Source organism: Anthonomus grandis, chromosome 22 (assembly GCF_022605725.1).
Source record: "Anthonomus grandis grandis chromosome 22, icAntGran1.3, whole genome shotgun sequence".
NCBI lineage: Eukaryota > Metazoa > Arthropoda > Insecta > Coleoptera > Curculionidae > Anthonomus > Anthonomus grandis.
This window is the reverse complement of record NC_065567.1, coordinates 22487203-22510024: the sequence shown is the minus strand read 5'-3', so window position 1 is coordinate 22510024 and position 22822 is coordinate 22487203. Positions and strand designations below refer to the sequence as shown.

Genomic DNA, 22822 nt, shown 5'->3' with positions numbered 1-22822 from the left:
CCCTTGCCTTTGCCGCTAGCACTTCGTTGTTAGCGTCAATGTTTCCAGATTCAATATTAAACAGTTCTAAAGGTATGCATCAAAATTTGCAGTCGATTTAAAGTTATTAATTGAAAATAATTTAATAGCATATTTAAAAATAAGCCCAATCAGCATAAGTTCTAATTTTATTTATTTAAATAATATCGTGATAATAACACGCGTAAGGAAAAAGGAAACGTAACTTTCTTAATTGGCGGTGTAATCTTTAAGATACATTTGATTTGGCAGCATTGCTATAATTCTCAGTGCCACTGGTGTTCAACTGTTCATTCTTCAGTCTTTCAATAAACCGGCCGGCATTAATTTGTTTTAAGGTTTTTTCGTTTCGTTAAGTGTTAAAATTGCATGAGAAAAAAATGGATATATTCGTTGAAGATAAACTTAAGGAGTGGGATTTATTGGACCAACTTCAGGAGTTTAAAATTTTTATAAATTAAAATCGTGATCGCCGATCATGGAGTGCCGAGACGTTCCACATACTTCAACGTGACATATTAATTGTTATTATATCGATTTAATTCAAATTAAAGTTCTAAAGCCGTAAAAATCACGACTAATTTCAATAATTTAACTTAATTTTAATTGACTTCACTTTAACTAATTTAATTTAATTTAATTAAAGTTTCTTTGAAAGTTCTCTAAAAACAAAAAACTACTTAAAGTTTTTTTTCTTAGTAACCCATTTTCTTATGAGTTGGGTTGGTCTAAATTAAAACGACACATATGTCACGTTGACGTATGCAGAACGTCTCGTCACTCCATGATCAACTTGGCGAACACGATTTTAATTTATAAAAATTTTAAACTTGAATAATTTAAAAATAGCCCTTCCAAATATAAACAACCTATATATTTTTGAAATCAGGGAAAAAAGGTCTTTAGATCTGGCAGAAAATATATACGGCGTTTTATTTAATAAAATCAACTTGCTATTGTTTTATTAAGTTTGCAATGCGCTTTTGTTTTTTTTTTTTACAAATCTAAAAAATTTTTAAAAATCTTAAAAATTTTTCTCTATCACTTACATTACGCAAATATAAAAAATGAACCTGTACATAAATGTATGTGTTTATTAGCCTTTAGGTTAAAATCCTGTTTTTACAACTAAGAATTTCCATTTTAAGTTTCTATTTGCGTTCCTAATGTGTATTTGTAATACTACTACTAAAGTTTTTATGTTTTGTTGTACAGGTTATGTGTACTTTTTTAAAAGGTATTTAAATAATTTTTTTTTTTAAAACAATTGAATTTTTTTCCCTACCTATACAACTAAATTTTTTATAAAACATAAATATTAGAGTGCTTGGGAAAAACAGTCAATATGGAAAATAAGTCAAATTAGGAAAATACATATTCAATCTGTATTTTTCTAATATGACTTCTTTTCTTACCAAACGTTGGGCCTCACTTATTTCCCATTTTTTACAAGAATTAATTTGATATACAAATCTAAAATAAGTAACCTACACTATATTTAAATTTATAAAACAATATATAGTATTATTATACACAATTTGTAATAAAATTTTATAGTTGAAATGAAAGAAAATAAAATATATTGTAAAAACAACCTACACTAACGTGCGTATTTAAAATGCACAAATTGTTTTTTTCCTGTACATATTATGTTAAAAAAACACTAAGAGTTTGTTTATTTACTGAACAATTATATTAAATAAATATAAAATATTGTCGAATTTAAGTACACAAATAGTGTACTATATATACAATAAAATAAATCAAATTGATACACAATTTGTTAATTATAGAACCACAGTTGTTTAAACACAATAGAATAGAGAAATTCTACACAAATTGATTCTGTACCATTTCCAGAATCAAATTGTATGTAAAATTTATACAATTGTTGAATTTTTATTCATCTATTTTTAAGAGTGTAAATATGTAAAAAAAGTAAAGAATATGTTACTGTGATTTTTTAATTCATCCAGATGCAAAATATCAATTTTCTAAATTTCTACTTTAAGGGAGTTAGACCACTTTTCCGCTGAACGGCTCATATACATATGTATAATCGTATTCTCTATATGTTACTGTGGTATCGCTGCATGTTCGATGCTCCTAAAATAAATTATGTATATTTCATTAATACTTGAATCTATAATTTCCTTTTTAATAATATAACTTGGTTCAGTATCCACTCTTTTGTTTGTAAATAAATTCTCCCATATAAATATCAATAACAAAATACTAATTTTTGTTACTTAATAGTACCTTTCTACTTAATTGCTCTGCTTTTTCAATTTTCAAAAAAATTGTACCTAGGAAAGTAGTGGATAGATAGATTTGTTTCCACGATATAATTATTAAATATAATAATTTCTTTACAATATTTGATATGAAGCAAACGACGAGGAATTCTGTCAAGATCCAAATATTATATATGTATGTATATATTTTTAAGTGATGGATCCTTAAAATATTATAGTCTGCGACGTAATGCGTTTACCTACCTTTACGCCCGAAATCCCACAAAAGGCAGTAAGAAACGCAAATTATACGTATATGCAAACTGCTAAAAAAATAGCTACATGTATATAAATATTTTAAAAAATACACTTCATTTTTGGTTTATGCGATAAGTTTAGTTAAAAGCAATTATTAATAATTTCTCAGTATTAATTCGCTAAAGCAAGGCCAAATTGTAATTTCTAATTTGCTTTATATACTTATAATAAAGATGATGATAACTCTTATTAAATTTTTATTTTTTGCTATAAATTTATATTTAATGATAATAATTTATATTTTATTTCTTGCTATAAATTTTTATAGCAAGAATTTGATATATTTTTAAGTATACAAATTGGCCATTTTAGAGAAATTTGCACAATGTAAGTGATTTATTGCTCCAGACTTTGAGACCAATTTTTATTGTTATTCCAGGTATTTGAAATAATTTTTAAGTAAGTCATTAAAACATTATTTAAATCTTTGTATGACGCGTTTTTAGGTGTTTTTAATAGACGTCATTTTGGATATGACCTTTTAGGATCGTCAGCACTTTTAAATTAAATGGTGTTTTATCTTCGCTAATACCAATTTATTTTTTGATAATTAAATAGTTCACAGTATCTTCACAGTTGCTTTAATTTAGTCTAAGTAGGTAAGTTAGACATCTGCTAAAAGTTGGCATATATACGATTTCAAAAAGAAATCAACCCAAGAAAGTTACCAATTGAAACGCAGTTTCTTCTAATAAAATCATTAATTATATACGTTTTTTATTGTTTTATCCAAAAAATTTTCAACCATGGAATTTGAAAAAAATTGTCTTAAAATTAAATTTCCTAGCCAAAATGCTGATTTAATGAAGAAATTTGAAAATTGGAACACAAGTTCTAATAAAATCATTGCACTTAATGAAGGAATTGGATGATACCATATATAGGGTGAGCTTTTGAAAGTGTTACAATGCGATATGTCAAAAACAGCTGCAAATTTTTCCCTTCCTACCACCCTAAGATGAATGGGGAAGAGTCACATTCTTATTTTAAATAAAATGATGTCTGTTTGCAAAAAATTTTTTAATCAAAATCAGACATGGGACCAGAAAAACCTGGGATTCCTAAATAAACCTGCTTCTACTTTACTTAAATGGTCATCATATAAATGTTTAATTTTTTGCCGTATTTGTCTGTACCTATCCCACCAAAAGCTTATTTTTGATTTTCTAAATTTGTTTAAAAACCTTTCCTTGGATCATTTTATTGATTTCGCCATTGTACCATGCAGGAAAGGTCTTTCCCACTTATTCAATGCATACACCAGCATTATTAAATGGGGTGAAGTTACGTCCTACTGAAACTTCTATATTGAAATTCGCTTCCATAAGGTTTTTCTTTTTAGACACAATTTAATTGTCAATAAGATGTCAATATTCTTATGTGACATAAGTGAATACAAGAATTTCCATGGCAACGACTGTATATGGTATGCTTAAAATACTTGAATTAATTTTTAAATTCACATTCGATTTTTAAAATAAAAAACACATCATTCTATTTAAAATAAGAAAGTGACCCTGCTGAAGACACATGTTAAAAATATGATAAAATTTGTTAATTAAAACATATACTTATGATGTCAGCAAAATGTAATAAAAAATTGCAGCCGTTTTTGACATGTCATTTACAAAGTTGAATAAGTTTTTTATTTGAAAGAAAATAAAACTGGTTATCTGCTGAACCCCTAATTTAATAAAACTCGAAGATAAAATCAGTTCCATTATCGAAAGAAAATCTCGATAAATTTATTCGGCCAGTGACCTGACCTCTTATAAAATCTAACTAAACATGACCGCATCAACTTATACAGACCCAAACCAAAAGTCATTCTCAAACCACTTATTATCGCTTCCACCTTCATTTCTATACTTCGATAATGTGAAATCATGAATATTGAAAAATGTCAAAATAAAGGACGTTTATTTAAGTGCTGCAGCGAGAGGAATTTTCTCTATACAAAAGACCTAGAGAGAAAGAATTTGTCAAAGGTGAGAAAATACATTGTGTCACTTTGTTCGTCAGGAATCGAACAATTTGTAATCTTGCTAAAAGCTCGCTAAACTAAGCGGGGCCCTTATTTGAACCGCGTCAGAATTCATAAAGGAAATTTACGTCAGCTTTTCTGAATTCGAAACATGTTGTTCTGAAATGTTGTCACTAAAGCTTTTGACGTTATCTTTTGCTTATATTAACTAAACGTATGAGTTAATTTCAATCATTTTAAAAGGGTTTCAAACCCCGGTTCGTATTTATATGAAAGTTTGCCATTGTGTCTCCTGACGTGTTCAGACGATTCCGGTTAAATAAATGTGTTTGATAATTATGCAGTTTAATTACTAAATAGGGTTGGATTTTCAGTAGTTGAATAAATTATAACGTTTATATAATAGCGAATATATGTATATAATTTTATGTCAACACTTTTAAGCTGATTTAGTTAACAGTTACAAAGCCCATTGTTTCAATCCATTTGAATAAAGCACATATTATGTTACTTATGCCAGATTATATTCCATGAACATTCAGGATTGATCGGCAGCAGCAATTAACTACGTTACATAAGGATTATAGTAAATAAAAACAAATTTTAAACTCATACAGTTCTGACACAGTCAATTAAAAGACATAATAGGCTCCGATTAACGTGATTAATGATTACGTTATATACGTCACGTAAAATGTACGTCAAAACTTTTAATAATTTTTCATGCCATTCCTAATTATTTTTTTTTTGTGAAAATAAATTAAATGCCTGCCTAGCATAAGAAAATAAGCACGATTATGACGCGTAAATAAGAAGGTTTGGAAAAAATCGTACGATCCACATTAAATAAACATAATAAAAATAGCACGTGAGACATTTTTCGTCGCAATTTTTAAGGAAAAACATGATGCGATTATGTTTATCTATCTACCGTCTATAATCGATCAAGTAGTCTTTTTGGAAATTTAAAATTAGACCTATAATACTGTGTGTTTCAAATTCGACCCTCAACATGGAGATCTCGGAATCTATAAGAGATACAAAGATGGTTAAATTGGGGTTGGCAAAGTTGAGAATTTTTGAGCTTAACAATATTCAGTTTAAAAAAATTAAAAACTCCGAAGATATTTGAAAAAATACGAAATTTTGAAAAATCGATTTAATTTTTTTTGCTGAATTTATTTCTTAGCCGATTTTAAAATAATTTGCACGAATAATATTATTAATTTTTAAAACCTGAAATTTTGAAAAAATTAAGTTACTCCCTTATTAGTTGAAGTAATTTTCCATTTTATTTTACAAAATTACTCTAAATGCTTGGAAGACAGAAAATTACGCAACATTCCTGAAAAATACAAAAAAAAATATTGAAATCCCTGAAAGGAGTAAAAATTTCTTTTAAATGTCTGAAATAATATATAAAATTAATTCAGTTTTCTGGCAAGCCTAGCAGAATTACGTTAAGTCATAAAAAAATCACTCAAAGTGTCTGGAAAATAGAAAAACTGATTCTAAAAATTCTGAGAACGCAATGGCGTTAAATTAAATAAAAACATTATATTCCAACATTATTTATTGCAGATACCTGCAAGACATGGAAAAATTACCGCAAAATCTTGGAATAAAACAAAATTTTATTACAAAATGCCTGGAATAGTATAAAAATACTCAAAAAGTCTGGAAACTTAAAGGTTGTTTCAAAAATTCTAAAATTAAAAATTGAAAACCAAAACCTATTTAAAAACATTAAAATTAAAAGAAAAGTTATTTGAAATACCTGGAAGACGTAGAAAATTATTAAGTCCTGGAATAAAACAAGATTTTATTCCAAAAGCCTCGAATTTCAAAAACTCTGAACTTAAAAATTGAAAACAAAAACTTATCCTAAAACAATAAAATTAAAACAAAAATTTATTTAAATACTTGGAAGCCCTATTAATTGACTCAAAGTCTTGGAATAAAACAAGATTTTATCCAAATGCCTGGAATATCATAAAAATACTTAAAAAATCTAGAAAATGTTAAAACTTCCAAAAATTCTAGAATTAAAAATTGAAAATAAAAAAATATTTTGGGACCTTAAAAATTAAAAGATAAATTATTTAAAATACTTGGAAGGCGTTATAAATGACCCTAAGGTCTAGGATTAAAATGATATTTTATACCACGTGCCTGGAATATTGTAAGAATGTTCGAAAAATACTAAAACATTCCAAAAATGTTTTTTTAAATTTCAAAATTTCCGGAATTAAAAATTGAAAACAAAAACTTATCCTAAAACATTAAATTTAAAAGACAAATTATTTGAAACACGGGGAAAATGACTCTAAAGTCCAGGAATAAAACAAGATTTTAGTCTAAATGCCTGAAATAATATAGGAAAATGCTCTTTAAAATTCTGACTTCAAAAATTGAAAAGAAAAAATTATTTTAAAACGTTAAAATTAAAAGATGTCTCCAAATGCATTTATTATTTCTATTAAAAATGCCACAGTTTGTAAATGTACTTTAATCGGTCCATATCACATTTATAATTAATTTTAATCATATCTTGCTTTTCTTAATTCGTAAAAAACCATAATTGCTTAAATTTTTCGTCAAATAACTATCAGTTCATACTAGAAAACTAATAAAACATAAAAATATTTAAAACATGTGATATATATTATGGTCTTTTCAGGGTTTGTACAAAAAATAAATATTACTTGTGATAATTCAATAGGGCGCCCATAAGAGAAAACAATGATGATGATGGTTAGTAAAAGACGAAATGCCGTATTAAAAATCTAAAAGCATTTTCATGTAGCACGAAAAAAGTGGCAAAAAAAGTGCAAATTATTTTAAAATCGCATTAGAAATAAAATCGATTTTTCAAAATTTTGTATACAGTAAGCTCAAAAATTCTCAACTTTGCCCCAATTTAACCACATCGTATCATGTTGAGGGTCAAATTTGGAACACCCTGTACATGACTATTGATTCAATTCCGTTCGATCTTAAAAAGTTTGCCCACACCTCCCCAAAAAAGTTCCAATAACTTTTCAGAACGTGTCGAGAATAAATTTATACAATAAGAAATGTAATAGCCCGTAATAAATTAATTCATATTCAAATGATGATAGCCGACACTAAGAAGGGATCGAAAAAACAAGGGAGAACAAAATGATCTGTCTAAAACCGTCTAGAGCACGAAAGCATTCATGTCGGTCGTAAGTGGACCCTTATTTGTCTCATGTGATGTCTGGCTAAAAAGAAAATGACCCTTAACTTGCACCATTTGATAACAATCTTAAGGTTTATTGTTTCCCGTCTTGGTGCGCACGCATTAAGGTCATCTCTACAGACGCGAACTTGATTCGATTGGTTTACAGGGTGCTCCAACGTTAGGAAAAATAGGAGTGCTATGTTTACCCAAGATGTAAATGATTGTGTCAAATTTTATCCATTAGTTTGGAGACTTTAGATTGACTAGGTAGAAATAAGGAGTCAAAATACACTCTCTTAATAGGCCCAACCACCACAAAAAAAACTTCATATTTAATTAATAAAATGCTTTATTGATCATCACACAGCAATAATATTGAGCGATTTCGGATTATATTGTTACATCGTTGTTGCTGAAACAAAAAAAAAGAAACAATTAATCAAACTATATAAAATTTAACTCCAATAATCGAATACATTCTGGCATAACGTTAAAGTGAATATATTCTACCCAGAACAGAAGTAAATGTTTTATGGTATGAAGAATTAACAGGCCAACGAAATGTTTATATTTCAAAAATAATGGGCATTTTGCACGGCTATTAAACCCGCCACAATTTTATTATCATCATTTTTTAGGCCAGGCAAGCGTAAAATTATTGCGCTCCGGGTAATATCCAGGGAACACTTGACTTTAGAAAATTAACAAGGAGATTTATGTTGATTAAATACATTGCGGGGTATATTATAAAAAGCAATGAAAAATTGGGGAATTTAATTAATGGTTTTACATACCGTGTTGGCATAATCTGCCATGCCACCCCTTCTCACAAACGCAAGCCGGTTCACCATCGGGGGCGCACGAGCCATGTCTGCAATTTAAGCTGCAAGCAGCCCTCGCAGGCTTCGCCCTACCGATTTCACAGTGGTCACCCCTGAATCCTCTTAAGCATTTACACTTGTTTACGCCCCTACAACGACCGCCGTTTAGGCAGAGGGTGATACAGCGCGAGTATTCGCATCGTGGGCCGTAGTAGCCCTTTGAGCATTCGCATGTATCTTTTTGAACACATTTGCCACCATTTAGGCACTTTTGACTGCAGATACCCCCTTCACAATGGGTACCCTAAAACAAATGATTCTGTTAAATTGCAGAGCTGAAGTGAACCAGCACAGTTTTTATTTCTTTTTAAGTCAAATGGCCTTGACATTGAATAGAAATATTTTAAATTAAATAATAGTATAGACATCATTTTTGAGGGTCAATCTATTGAGCAATCTTAGCTGTATTATTTAGTTCCGGCCAAAAATGGAGAAACTTTTTGTACACACGTTATTAACTGAGTAGTTCTCATTCAAATCAGTTCGTTTTTGAGAAGCTCAATTGTTTACCAGAATGCCTCGAGGTATAAATTTATCAGTTCAAATAAAAGAACTTATAATTGAGAAGCACAACGCCGGAATTAAATAAAAGTGACAAAATTGCTAAAGAACTAAATCTACATAAAACTGTTGTTTGTAAACAAATTAAATTGTGGCAAACTAAAGGCACTACTGCTATTATTCGGAAGCCATGTAGACCTAAAAAAACAACATCTGGAACTAACAAACTAATTAGAAGATGTTCTATAAAAAATCCATTTACCTCTGCTGAAGATATAAAAACGCTTATCCAACCTTATCTCTCTCAGTTCTGTCTATTCGAAGACGTTTATGCGCTGAAAACATAGAGCCAGAAGACCAGTGAAAAAACCGTAAATTTCAATTAAAAATCAACAAGCGCGTTTGAGTTTTGCAATAGAACATTTAGACTGTAGTTATAATGAATGGAAAAACATCTTATGGTCAGATGAAAGTAAATTAAATTGGTATGACATGGGTTAGACGTCCAATCAATCTAAGATATAGTACAGTAAGCCCACAATAAAACATGGAGGTAGTAATGTCATGGTATGAGGATGTTTTTCTGGCAAAGGTGTTGGCCCACTAGTGAAGATAGAAGGCATCATGACTGGCCAATATTATTTGAACATCTTAAGAGATAATATGCACCCATATGTTAAAGATAATTTACCGTTAATTTGGACATTTCAACATGACAACGATCCGAAGCATACTTCCAAAATTGTAGCACCTAGAGAGAAAAGTTAGACAATCAAATTCTAATAAATTCCATAATAAAGATGATTTATTCCAGGCCTTGGAAGAAGCATGGAATGGAATTTCTGAAGATGTTGATTCACAGCCTTCTTGAATCCATGCCAAGACGATGTAATAATGCGAAGATATCAGAAATAATGGTTATGACATAAAGTATTGATTTTTTTTTTTATTTTCTGTACAATAGTGTGAAATATATTATGAAACCCAAAAGTTTCTCCATTGTTGTCCATAAAGTGTTAAAACTTCCAAAACAAACATTTTTTTTTGTAATATTGAGAATAAATATTTTTTTTGGAAAATTTGTTTTTTATTTAATTTGGCTAGGTTTATAGGTGTTCATAAATGGATTTACAATTACATCAATAAGAAAAAAATTAAAAAAAACAACAAGTTTCTCCACTTAAGGCCTGCACAGATTAAAAAGTTAAGAAAAAAAAATCTAAGTATTAAACTTAAATTTAAGAAAACACTTTATTATTATGCTCACATATCATTAGTCATTTACATTATCTTATCTCATTGTGGGGTACAGCTGCAGGAGTGTATAAATCCACTCACAAGACTTCAAAATATTTACAAACTATCAATTACATATCAGAGCAGCTCTATAAAGATACCCAATTCCTTCATATTGAGAACATAATACAAATTTTATATATACACCTGTTTTTTTTTAACTATAAACTAAAACTATAAACTTTAAAGACAAATTAAATTATACAATGCCTTACCATATTTCATTAAAAAAATAAAAGACATTAAAAGCATTTATTCAAAGTACCTAAGACATTACTGGATTTTATTACTATTATATAATATAATGATTTTTCTTTTTCCAGTGTCGAATGTACCAATCTTAATGTTTCTATAAATAGCGAAAATATTTCTGTTGTTTACTATATGTAATTTAAATTTCATAGATTTGTAATAAGGGACATATATGTCTTTATACCTTATAAATGTGGTTATTTTAAGACTTAAAATAATTACTGTTTTATTTGCATATAGGCATCATTCCTAGTATACGTTTTTTTTTGTATGCTCTTCTTGAAATCAATAAATGCTTTCCATGGTGAAAAAAATATTTAAAAGTAAGTCAATATTAATAATTATATGTGACTGGTACAGGTCAATCATAGCTAGTAATCTTTAATGCACTTGGTGCCAAAAAGATTACATGAACAGAATTTAAATCACTTAATTAAAAAAAATATAATGGATTTATTTTAGTGTCAGTTTTATATGAAATGACTTGCAAAATATAAACTTGCAGAGATAATAAAATAATTTATTACAAAATTGATGATAAGATTCTTCATTATAGAAAAAGTGTGCATAAATTATAGTATTGTTCATATTATAGTTATTTTAATTAGGCAGTTATGTCTTTGTTATGAAAAAAATAGAGCAAATTATAAGATATATCAGCAACTATATGGTATATTTGTACATTAAAAAAATTAAGAAGAAAAATAAATGTTAAATTATTAAAATATATTTTTTGAATCCTACCTGAAACCCAGGAGGACAGCTGCAAACCCCAGGTGAAGTACAATTACCTCCATTCATGCACTGAGGGTAGCATAAAGCAGTCTTACAATACTGCCCCATATAACCTTCTGGGCACTGACATATTTTCTCTGTATTGCACCACCCTTGATTAGCACATTTCTTATCACATTCTGGATCTGGACCTGAATAATAATGATTTTATTGCAATATTACTAAAACAAGATAAAATATACCTACTTCTCCTTGATAATGAGCACTCTTTCTTAAGCTTTAATCTGAGAGGAGTGCCAGTAAGAGGTTTGCCCTTCCTAGTCTCTATTAGCAATCCAATTTCAAACCTAGCAATTCCTGAACTGTTTCCTAAACAAGGCAAGAATATACTGAATTCTTTAGGTCTTTTAGGGACTCTGCCCTTTGTTTTAATTGAAATTACTGGTGACTCCAAAATGCTTGTGTCGTAAGACTGCAGCCTGTCAAAGTTGTAGTTATACTTCTTGTTCCCAGCTTTCCAAGTAAAATTTACATAGCTTACTTCCGAAGGGATTACTGGAAGGTGATTTTCAAAATTGGGGTCAAGAATATGGGACAGGACATATCCGTTTGATATTGCATAGATTTCCATTGAAACCCCTACAAATTATTTGAATTGGATAACATACATATGAAAAATGAGGTGCTTAAAGGCTTTTGATGCAATTTAATTCTATGAGGCTAGTTGTGAACCACATAGTTTATAAATCAACTTAAAAAATGCGTACTAACCACTAAACATTTTTACTTGTTTTTCATCAATCCATAAAGTAAGGTCGCTGCTGTTCCTTGGGTCATTTTTTGGATCATTTCGAGACAACACTATAGCAATTATGGACACAAGGTAAAAGAGTCCAAAATTCATCACAGTTTTCTTTGTATACATACTAAAATATCACCAAAGAGAGATTTCTTAAAATACAAGTAATTTTAGTTGTAACAACACTCTTAATGGTACCAGTATGACGAATTGGGTTAAGACTTGAAAGAGGAAAAAGCAAGTTTTTACATACCTGATCTTCAATATATATAATTACGTATTCACAATTTTGCGGTGTATAAATAAAAAAAAATCCTCTCTCTTGTTATAAAAATAGTTAATTTTAAAAACAACAAATCCAGCGCTTAATATTTACATAAATCTATTTACATTTATACTATCTAAATTAAAAACATTATCTGTGCCCATCGTCCAATCGTCGGTGCTCCGGCATCTGGCTTTTATATCCCCACAAAACAGACGTCAAACTTAAAATAAAAACAAAATAAAAAACAGATGTTTTTGCCACCATCTTGCTTTCAGTGCTTCTTTCTTCGTTTGACGAACGGGAGGATGCCTAGCATCTCTTTCTATTAAATGATTTTTGATGTCTTGATAATGTTTTGCTTTTTCTATTAACAATTAAATACATGCTTTACCTTGTACCTAGAGAAATGTGTATATTTATTAAAGAATATGGCGTAAGAATATTATGCTTTATTCTAGGAATTATACCCCAAAGCATGTAGATCCCATACGTATTAGATCGTTTGGATTTTTTTGTGACCATAACAAAATTTAAAAGAGCCGCCATTATGAAATGACAATATTGACATTTAAGCGATATTGCCAGATTTTAAAAGCAACGAGGATGCCAGGTTTCCACTAAATCCTAGCTGGGATACAGTTGTGAAAAAAAAAACAAAAAAAATCCCTACAGTAAAACATATTATAGACGACAGTAACATGTTGAATGTTTTGATGCACTTTGTTTTTAAATTTATTAAAGGTGCATGCACATTAGGTTTATTTTGCTGTCTTTAATTTCTCTCTTGTACGTCAGCTGCCTCCTGTCAATGTCAATTCAGTTTATGTCATTGACGTCAGTCTGTCATAAAAAATTATTCTGCAAATGCCGATAGAAAAACAATGAAAAGTTTTCGTAAATAAATATTTTTTTCTATTTGCTTTAAAACAAATTCAGCAAGTGAATACCAATCTGTTGTGTTATATCAGCGTTTAGATGAATTTTAAAATGAGTGCAATCGTTTGTTTTTACTTAGTGACAATTTGACAGGTGCCAGCTCACCCAAATATATTTATCAATAGGTGCAGTAACTTTGATTGTCCTTAATATTTAATAAAAATAATGGCTTTTGAGGGTGGTATGAGCAACCCCGAACTCACCCCTTCATTAGTGGAGAGCCTACAGGTTGATTTTAAAAATTTATCTTCTGAATCAAAGAAGAAATATCCTCAAGTCAAAGAGGTAAGTAAAGTTTATGTTTTTGTTTTTTCTAGAGGTTGTACTACTTAGTGGTTTTATTATAGGCCTCCGAAGAAGCAATTGCAAAACTAAAGAATTCTGCAGGACAACAAAACAATGTTTATTATCTAGTTAACCAAATTATTTACCCAGTATCGCAAGGATGTGAAACTAAAGATGTTAAGCTTATAAAGGTAGAGCCACTGCCTCTATTCATTATAAATAATTATATAATGAATAAATACATTTCAGATATGTTTACAAATAATGCAGAAACTGATTACCAGCCAGTTAATAGACCAGAAAGGTGCTGTTTATGTAACTGATGCATTATGGTCTTTAATGGAATCTGGGATTGAAGAAGTCAGGATTTTACAATCAGTTTTGCTTCTTCTTACTACAAATACTGTGGTTCATGGGGAAACTCTAGCAAGGGTGAGTGAGATAAAACTAGTTATTAAGTAATAGATCTTCTTTATAAGCTGATTTAAGTAATGTAGGAAAAATTATCTGCTTCCCATATACTTTTTTACAAAGCCTTTATGCTGTATTATTCACAGACTTTTAATATCACAGTGGCTTATCATATGTTTTTGAATTAACTTCATATGTCCTGACTAGTGATTAGAAAGAGAATAGTCTCGACCAGAAAATTATATTATTTTGTATTTGCAAAAACTGAAATAAATATAAAAATTGAGAAGAATGAGGCATATCAGACAAGTTATTATAATTTAAAAAATCCATACACAATTTCCATGTAGGAGCATACATATATTGTAGCAAATTAATAAATAAATATCTGAAATTCCAACAAATGAGTGTCAAATTGAGAAGTAGCCAGGGAATTCCTCGAGCTACTGGGGTATTTAAAGTATTTGTACTAATTGCTTTTGAGCTATATTATGGGGAAAGATATGGAAATTAATTCAATTATAACACATGCAAATATTTAGAAAATAGAGTTTACAATTCAAAATTGTTAGGCCAATCTATAACTGAGAATAAAAAGCAAAATCCCACAAATCCTTATCAGGACATTGAACTAGGGTGAACTAATGATAAAAATAGATTCTAAATGTGAGGATAAGAGTTCATCTTTTTTAGATGAGATTATATTTCCTAAATATGAAAAACAATGTTGTTTCTTCTCATATTTTTCTGTTTAATTTCATGACTTTTAATACCCTATTTCACCTCTAAATGTATTCCTAAATGCTTTTAAAGGTTTCATTCTCAAAAAATTTGGCATTCTTGAGAATTTTTTATCACTAGTCCTCACTCTTACTGTTCCTTTCAGACTCTAGTTCTCTGTTTTCGTCTACATTTTACGAAAAATTCAACCACAATCAACACAGCAGGTGCTACAGTAAGACAGTTAGTCTACTTAGTATTTGAAAGGGTAGTAGCCGAAGATGAGCAGCTCTCAAAACTCCCAAACAAGCCTGAAAGGCCTCCAGTTAACTTGGAAGAATTAAAGATGCCTTGTGGTAGCCCTCCTAAAGGTTTACCACCATGTGCTGGTGATGCTTATCTATTGTTTCAAGACTTAGTGCAATTGGTAAATGCAGATCAACCATATTGGTTGATTGGCATGACTGAAATGACTAGAACATTTGGGTTGGCATTACTTGAATCTGTTCTTACACAGTTTTATAGTGTGTTTTACAAGGTAAGGGTATATTTTCATGCTAGGAGTAAAATTTTATATAAATGCATAATAACAATTATTCTAGCTTTTTTGATCATTCTGAATCATATTTTTCAGTTCCCAGAGTTTAGTTTTCTGCTTAAAGAAAGGGTGTGTGCCCTAGTAATAAAACTGTTTTCGCCAAATATTAAATATAGAAGTAATGTTCCAAACAATATGCAGCAGGCCACCCCTTTTGAAAAGCCATACTTTCCAATAAGTATGAGGTTATTAAGGGTTGTTTCCATACTTATACAAAAATATCATAGCTTACTTGTGAGTATATTAGTTCTTTATTTTGAATGATCTGTTTTAGTAAGATGAGTATTTCTAGGTCACTGAATGTGAGATTTTTCTCTCATTAATAGTGAAATTTTTGGATCCAGACAAACCTACATGGCAAAGATCTCTTGCATTGGAAGTTTTGCATAGAATGACAATTCAACCAGACTTGTTGGTCTCATTTTGTGAATGTTATGATCTTCGAAAGCACACTACAAGTATTTTCCAGGATATTGTTAATTCTTTAGGTGCATATGTTCAATCTCTGTTTGTTAGTCAACAAATGCATATAGGAACAAGTTGTAAGTAAAGCATTAAGGACGTATGCATCTTTTATATGTAACTTTTCATTTTTAGTACCTGTGACACAAACACAACCCCCAGTATTTATTGGTAGCCTACCTGCTGGACCTGGAATAACCCCTCCGGCTGGATTTCATTTAAGAGGAGTTTGGTTGCCTTTAGTAGCAACATTTCCTACAGGTCAAACGAAATCAACTTAGTAAGGGTACTGAATAACACTTTGAACTTTATTAACTATATTTACTTTTCTCTATAGCTTGGAAATGTTGGATAAAGTAGAGTCTCCAGTGGTGCCAGAAGGATATGGAATTTCTGTGGCCTATGCTTGCCTAATGGAAATAATCCGTTCTTTGCAAATCGCTATTAATCCCCAAAAATCAGTAGATGGCTCAGAAGAATCACCAAGAAAAGAAAACAGTAAAGAACTAAATTGCCAATTAATAAATTCAAGTTGGTGTGGACTGCTCGCCGCTTTAAGTCCACTAGTTGACGCTAGCACTGATGAATCAATTACAGAAAATGTATTAAAGGCAATACAGACTTACACCTCACTGTGTGGTATGTTAGACTTGCACACACCAAGAGATGCTTTCATAACAGCTATCTGCAAGTCTTCTTTGCCTCCTCACTATGCCCTCACAGTACTTAATACTGTGACCTCAGGGGTTAATTTGAGGCAAGGTCAAGTAGGGGAAATTCAGAATATGTTAATGCAATATGGTGAAAATGATTTTCGACAACAGGTCGTTGCTGTGGGAACCCCTTTGCCTACCTCATCAGTTCCAGCTGGAACGCATCAAGGTCCTGTTATGTTAACTTCAAAGAATTTACAGTCTATGAGAGCTTTATTAAGTTTGGCACATTGTCATGGAAGTATTTTGGGAACTTCTTGGCACTTGGTTTTGACTACATTACAACATTTGGTTTGGATTTTGGGTATAATAAATAAATCTCTTGTGCACATTCTTATTAATATTGATTTCTTTCTAGGACTAAAACCATCAACTGGAGGAAGCTTAAAGGCTGGCCGTCCATCTTCAGATACTAATGCGGTACTTACAACGGCCGTTATGGCAGATTTGCCAGTTCTTTCAGCAATGTTGAGTAAACTTTTTGAGTCTAGTCAGTTTTTAGATGATGTGGCTCTACATCATTTGATCAATGCGCTTTGTAAACTTTCACAAGAAGCTATGGAACTTGCTTATTCTAACAGAGAGCCTTCTCTATTTGCAGTGGCGAAATTGCTGGAGACAGGTAAGAAAAAAGTGATATTGGAGTACGATTTATATTAAAATAAAATATATAGATAAAAAAAAGTTTATTTCAAAAAAGGAAAAATATTACAAATTTACAATTAAACAGGTAAATGAAATAAACAAATAAGACACTGAAGCACCATAGACGCCGCTTGTTAGTGTTTTGGTAGTCGTATCCAGTTATGACAGTCTATTTAGGGTTATAAAGTTAATTTCAGCTTCACAAAACAATTAGAATTAAGTTAGTTATCGATTCCTTAAAACAAAAAAATGTTTACTATTACGTAAATAAGCTATACCTACCTACCAGGTACTTTACTTTTTTAAATATCCATGACCTTTAGAAAAAAACATGATTATCTTCTCTGCTTATTTGTTTTTGGATTTGTGCTCTATTTCTTTTTTTGTTAAGGGAACTACCATACAGTTTTTCTTAAAACTAGTATTTTGCTGATGCAATATTGATTGTAGATCTATTTTTCGTTTATTTATAAGAATTAAAATTTCTTTAAAATATAGTTGCCTTATACCAAAAATTTTTGCTTTTCTGGATAGTAGTTCTGTTGGAAATAGGAAATAACTTCGGTTTATCTAAAATATTCTTTAAAACCAATTTTTGAATTTCTTCTAGTTTTCGTAACTCTGCCGTACTCTTCCCCAACCCACAATACCATAATTTATATGAGAATGAATTAAGGCATAATATAGGTCTTTACGTTGTGCAAGAGTCAAAAAAGATTTCAAAAAAGGAAAGCGTGATATTAAATATTTTATTTTGGATTTTATATGATCCATTTGCTTATCACAGCGTAAGTGCTTCTAGATTATTATACCCAGATATTTGATATTATCTGTTTGTGCTATAACGTGTTTAGAAGTATTTAAAAACTGAAGCAGATAAGCCATCGGAGTACGATGCAAAGGGAATGTATTTCGCTTTGCTTTAGTTCAATGTTAATTTATTAATTTTAATATAATAATAATCTTAATCACGTTTTATTCATGTCAATAATACAATAATTTTACACACGTCATAAATAAAGTACCAGTCTAATCTAATGCGCAAGGTGAGATTCTTATTTCAAATATTGATGAGTTTTAAAGTTCCAGAACCGAAATTTCATGTTTTTTTTTGTTAGGTTTGGTAAATATGTCCCGAGTGGAAGTCCTGTGGAGACCTTTAACAAACCACCTTCTAGAAGTGTGTCACCATCCGCATATTCGAATGCGTGAATGGGGTGTCGAAGCTGTGACTTATCTAGTAAAATCCGCCCTGCTATATAAACATGCTATTCCTCTTAAGGAGAATCAAAAGTTGCAAACTTTGCTGCTTGGACCTCTTTATGAACTATCCTCAGTGCCTCACGGAGACGTGCGTCAGAGGCAACTGGAGTGTGTGTTGCAAATTTTGCATAGTAACGGAGAGACTTTGTCGCATGGTTGGCCTTTGATACTTGGTATTATTGGTGCCGTGAATGATCAACATGGGTAATAACTATAATAACAACTCTAACAATACGCTCTTAAAATAACATTTGTAACACCCCGTATAATTTTTCTAAGTAATCTTATTTCATTCCTAGGGAGAATTTAATACGAATAGCCTTCCAATGCCTTCAACTTGTAATAACAGATTTTCTGCCAGTTATGCCATGGAGATGTTTACCTCAATGTGTGGATACTGTGTCTAAATTTGGGTCTCAAACTCAAGAACTGAATATATCTCTTACATCTGTAGGACTAATGGTACAATATTTATTTTATGATCTCTGAATTTTATAATATTGAAAACAAATTTTAGTGGAACATCGCAGACTATTTTCACCAAAACCAAGGAAAACTCAGTCAAACCCTAACAGATGATTCAGCAGTGCTTCCAGACTTTCCTGGTACACTTGATATGCCAAGTTTTGATAAATTGTGGATGTGTCTATATGCCAGACTTGGGGAATTATGTGTCGATAGCCGCCCCGCAGTAAGAAAGTCCGCTGGCCAAACGTTGTTTTCAACGATATCAGCTCATGGTGGGTTGCTAAAACAATCGACATGGCAAGTCATGATCTGGCAAGTCTTATTTCCTTTGTTGGATAAAGTAAAGCGTCTCTCTAACTCCGCTAGCAGTGAGAAAGTAGATGCCGGAGGAAATATTTTGATTCACCACTCAAGAAACACTGCTCAAAAACAATGGGCTGAGACTCAAGTGCTTACCCTTTCTGGAGTCGCAAGAGTATTCAATACCAAAAGGCAGCTTCTTCAGGCTCTTGGTGATTTCGCGAGGGCCTGGTCAATACTTTTAGAGTTCATAGAAAATTCGGCTTTAAGTAAAAATAATGAAGTGAGCATCGCAGCTTTAAAGTCCTTTCAGGAAATTTTGTTTTTAAGTAAGAGCCAGAATGGTGACAACAAGGCCGCTTTGGAAGATAAGGAGATTTGGACTGTTGCTTGGAAGGTATGGGTTAAAATTGGCACAGAAGCCACAGCTGCGGTGAAAAATGGCGAGGGCGATGGTCACCCTACAGAAGATTATTTTCTTCCTAGCCAAACGTTTTTAACTGCTCTGGTCCAAATTTTCCCAAACGTTTTTCAACATATTAAAAACTCTTTTACCCTAGAAGATCTTAATCAATTAGGGGTAGTTTTAAAAAATTCTGTATGTGTCCCCGTATTTGGCGAAACCTCCCCTTACATAATATCAGTGTCCTCTGATGTAACTTTAAGTCCACTCCACGATGGTGTATTACACGCCATGGAACTCCTACAGAAGGAAGCTTTGCAAAGAAATAATGGCAAAATGGTTCCTGAAATATTTAGACTTTTACTTGCCTTCTCAAAATTCACGTGCTCGGTTCCTAACTACTCAAAACCGGATAACAAGCACAGCAAAATGTCAGACTGGGTCACTATGAACTACGTTCCGTTTGGTGAAAAGGCCACCAATATGGTTGTAACTTTATATGAAAAAACTGCTGATAGTAGTGAGGTTGTAAACGGGAATATTTTAAAAGAAATTATCGCTACACTTCACACACCTTTAGCTTTGAAATATAATTGTGTTTCCAGTAGTGTTTGGAAGTTGGCGGCTAGTAGCTTGATTACAGTGCTTAAAGTTGGGCTGAAAGTTGCTAGAACTCATGGAAATCAATTTTCGAAGATGTGGGATGAGTTGGCCAGTACGCTTAACGATTTCCTGTTTCCTACTAAGTAAGTTTTTGTTTAACTAAAAAGCTTTTTGTTATTGTGTTTTTTTTGTTAGTTGTGCTCCTAGTCCGGGAGAAAAAGGCTTAGACGAAATGGTTTCCGATGAGCAAACCGACTGTCAAATAATTGAGCTGCTCAGAACGGAAGTACTTCCATATTCAAATAACATACCCAAAGAATTCATAACTCAAGTAGTGATACTGTTGAACAAGGGCTCAATACATTCAGCTACTAATGTGAAAAATGAAGGGGATGTAGAACTGACTCTCAGGGAAGATTTCGCTAAGACTTGCTTCGAAACGTTACTGCAGTTTTCCTTGATAGATGGAGATTATAATAGTTTTGCTATGAATAGTGATGATAAAAATGGCCTTGCTGGGCAGTTGGCCGTTACGTCTTTATTACACCGGTTTGAGGAAGTTTTAAAGAAGTATATTGAAGATGAGAAGTTAAGCGGAAAATGCCCACTACCCAGGTAAGTTTTAGATGTATTTTTTAAATATTAAATAACATGATTTCTTATTCATAGATATCGTTTATCAGAAATATCCTTTGTCCTTAAGGCCCTTACAACATTAATAGTGTCCATGAAGAAATCCTCTGCTGTAAAAGGTAAAACAAAATATAAAACATTTTCCTAGCAAAAGTAATTTTAAATGTAACCTTCCAGATGACAATAAAGCATGGGAACAATTGATTACTTTGTACCCTTATTTAGTTGAATGTACAACAACCACTTCAATTCAAGTAGCAAGACCTTTAAAAGAAGCACTATTACAATTTTGTGATTTGCTCCAACCACCACTCAGTAAAAATGGAACTAAAAATTTGGTAATTTAAAATATTAGGATTAGATGTGCGAAGCAATATTTTACGTCCTCTTTGCCAAAAACCGCTCCGCACAAGCGACTGAGATAATATCGATAACGAACGTTGTGATAAAAAGGTGCAACGGGTTTTTTGACAAAGGCTTTGTGGAATATGGACATTTTTCGATGACTTTACATTATCTATTAAATCTACTGCTATGGCGCTGCGTTTCATTATCAAGTCACAACTGTATAGGGTGTCCAGAAATTAGTAAAAAATGCTTATTCGAGGACACACAGTAAAAAGGCTTTTATTAAAGAAAAAAGTATACAGGGTCTCCTTACAATATAATATTTAACCTGTTATTAGCTTCATGCATTCACCTGTCAGTTTTTCAACATTTGAAAACCTTTTATCATATCCAACCCGTAATATAATAGTGCATAGGATCGTAAACGCGGCCATATAAGTACTCCTCATGAGCATACACTATTATGAAAAGGTACTTTTTCTTTAAATTTTTGGTATGTTATAAAAATATATATTTTGTTGTGAACACCATATATATTTATCTTTGAAGTTCGTTAATCGTTATTGTATGTTTTAATTTATACTATCATTCCTAGCAATTGTTTTCCAGGTAGGAATTTATATATGGTCCAAGTTTTATTATTTAACTCAGATTTTTTTTAACATAATTGTAGTGGTTAAGGTTCTACATATTATTCATGCTCTTATATGTTTGTAATGTGTTAAATGAGAAATACATATCTGTGTGTGCCAATATTAATTGATAGTCTTGTTCAAAATAAAGAATCCCCGGCAGATTCGGGTTTTTATTTTAGTTAAAACCTGGGTTATAATTAAACATGTACCATATAATTTCTTATCCTGTTATTATCTTTATTTTTCCTACAAGAAAACTGATTATTTTAGAAATAATTATAATATAATCATTTAATATATATGTTTAAAAATTATGCTATATTTATATTAGGAAATATAGTGGACAATGTATATACTGTAGATATGGCTGTTTAAAACCTATTCACGTTTAATATTAGGGGGTCACATATACGACCTGGGTTGTAACCACTATATTTCTACCTTTCAAGTTGCAGTCTGCAAATAAAACGAGAAAGCAGAGCGCACTGATGAACAAAGAAGTACAACAAATATATATTTTATTGTATAGCTCAATCCAAAATATTATTCTAAAACAATCAGTGGTCTTCTGTAAGGTAAAAATATACAGTTTAATAATTTTATTAAAGCCTGTTTCCTTTCAGAGTATTATTTATAAATTTAGTTGCATTTTGTTAAGAAGTGTAAAAGTTAAATTTTACATAAATGTGATTTTTTAGTAGCAAGTAGTAGGTATATTTGTTTGTATAAATTGTTAATTCAGTTTAGGCTTTCGTAACAATACATTGGTATATTACAGTAATTGTCTATTTTTTTTACAACTTATTTGGAAAACTTACTACTTTTGGCAATTTATTAGAAAATTAACACTATTTCTCTCCCACTCGTACTCCGCGTCATCAATAAAAAGATCACATCAATTATAAATC

General features: G+C 31.0%; 2 protein-coding genes across 3 annotated transcripts; one reads left to right on the top strand and one right to left on the bottom strand.

Moving 5' to 3' along the window:
• Positions 1 to 8090: 8090 nt before the first annotated feature.
• Positions 8091 to 12732, bottom strand: LOC126748584 (protein shifted-like). The gene is made up of 6 exons (XM_050457921.1): positions 12477 to 12732; positions 12196 to 12350; positions 11671 to 12063; positions 11434 to 11615; positions 8554 to 8884; positions 8091 to 8171 (listed from the first exon to the last, which is right to left on the bottom strand). Exons 2-6 carry the CDS (start codon positions 12347 to 12349, stop codon positions 8158 to 8160), a joined length of 1074 nt encoding a protein of 357 aa, XP_050313878.1. The 5' UTR covers position 12350; positions 12477 to 12732; the 3' UTR covers positions 8091 to 8157.
• A 575-nt stretch (positions 12733 to 13307) lies between these two features.
• Positions 13308 to 22695, top strand: LOC126748583 (protein MON2 homolog). Of its 2 annotated transcripts, XM_050457920.1 has the most exons (16): positions 13308 to 13712; positions 13775 to 13903; positions 13962 to 14144; positions 15010 to 15381; positions 15478 to 15675; positions 15734 to 15983; positions 16039 to 16183; positions 16241 to 16670; positions 16728 to 16920; positions 16975 to 17238; positions 18380 to 18728; positions 18824 to 18986; positions 19042 to 20441; positions 20494 to 20913; positions 20968 to 21050; positions 21109 to 22695. In XM_050457920.1, exons 1-16 carry the CDS (start codon positions 13593 to 13595, stop codon positions 21276 to 21278), a joined length of 4869 nt encoding a protein of 1622 aa, XP_050313877.1. In that variant the 5' UTR covers positions 13308 to 13592; the 3' UTR covers positions 21279 to 22695. The 2 variants fall into 2 exon arrangements, with proteins under 2 accessions (XP_050313877.1, XP_050313875.1); XM_050457918.1 differs by having other exon boundaries at positions 13309 to 13712; positions 16241 to 16920.
• The last annotated feature ends 127 nt before the right edge of the window (positions 22696 to 22822 follow it).